This window comes from Seriola lalandi, unplaced genomic scaffold, assembly GCF_002814215.2.
Source record: "Seriola lalandi dorsalis isolate HSWRI2012SDOR001 ecotype SW California unplaced genomic scaffold, Sedor1 jcf7180002006569, whole genome shotgun sequence".
Lineage (NCBI taxonomy): Eukaryota > Metazoa > Chordata > Actinopteri > Carangiformes > Carangidae > Seriola > Seriola lalandi.
Window position 1 is genome coordinate 1 of NW_019477222.1, and position 1201 is coordinate 1201.

General features: G+C 48.1%; 1 protein-coding gene across 1 annotated transcript; it reads right to left on the reverse strand.

The window, feature by feature from the left end:
- Positions 1-3: 3 nt before the first annotated feature.
- Positions 4-1128, reverse strand: LOC147819998 (uncharacterized; the record flags this gene model as incomplete). The annotated part of the gene is made up of 1 exon (XM_087178861.1): positions 4-1128. A coding segment is annotated over one exon (1125 nt), but the record flags the coding sequence as incomplete, so codon positions are not given.
- Positions 1129-1201: the final 73 nt, after the last annotated feature.

The window sequence follows — 1201 nt, forward strand, 5'->3', positions numbered from 1 at the left end:
TGAGGAGTACTTCAGATTGTTTTTGGACTTGTTCCGACTTAGGATACTATGGTCTTTATGTGTTAGTGGGTTGAAGGAGTTTGATTTGTTAGTTTGATTATTTGCTCTTAGTTCACAGTTCATGCGGGTTCTTCTTTCCTTGCTCCGGGCAGGGTTTAAGGCTTTCAACATCTTCTTATCTGTCATGGGATCCACATCTGACGGTGGAAGGTTTACTGCCGCAGTAAAGAGCTGAATTTTCCCCACAGCAGTGCTGGGATTTAATTTTGCATCCTCAGCACTGTGAAGGAGTGAACCCTTCATTGTCTTCGCTGTCTGCTGTACATGCAGTTCATTGCCGTTCCTATCAGAGCATGCAATAGCATCCCCTTGGTCATCATTCATATCAAATATAATGACATGTGTAATATCAGTCTCAGGGTCTGTAGTGCAGCCCTCACGGTTCTTGTCCTTACAGTCTGATGTGACAGGCATGTCACTGTTCACAGTCTCTTTAACATGCTCACCTTGTTTTGCATAGTTACATTTTGTAAAGGAATGATTGTCAAGAGACTCTTTTGTATAACTCATATTGGTGGCTTTGCCTTCACAGTGACAGTTTATAGCTGTTTCAGTGCTGAGAAGATCACCCTCATGTTTGATAGGCTCTCCATGCAGGTTATGTGCTGATCTGTGGATTGGTGGAATTGGACTGATCCTCGACTGAACTTTAAAATTCCGCCTTGTCTCCTCAACCAAATCAGCCTCAGCGGATGCCACATCCTTTGAATGCTGCAACTGCCTGTCTCCAACGAACTTCAGATCACCGTCCTCTGAGGCTCTCTCCTCTGTATCTCTCTCATCATCCTCCAGATCGATGGAACTCTGGCTGCTGCTGCTGATGCTGCTGGACCCGCTCTCCTCACTGCCGCCCTTAGTGGTAGTCAGAGGGCCAGTGCGCGGGCTGCCCCAGGACAGCCTTTCTCTCCTCAGCCGGGTCCTGGAGCAAAGGGGGCTCCGGCTGATGGGCTTCAGAGGAACGTGGTGCTTAAGTGCTGGTAAAGCTGCACTGCCTCTGGGCCGGCTGGTCAGCGGTGCCAAAAGCTTGGGTGTTCGGGGATGCACAGCCGGCAAGAGACCCTGTGTGAGCTGCAGAGAGTAAGGACATTGACAGTTATTCAGTGGAAGTGACTGTCAAGGTAAAATGAATTATGTATTGTCA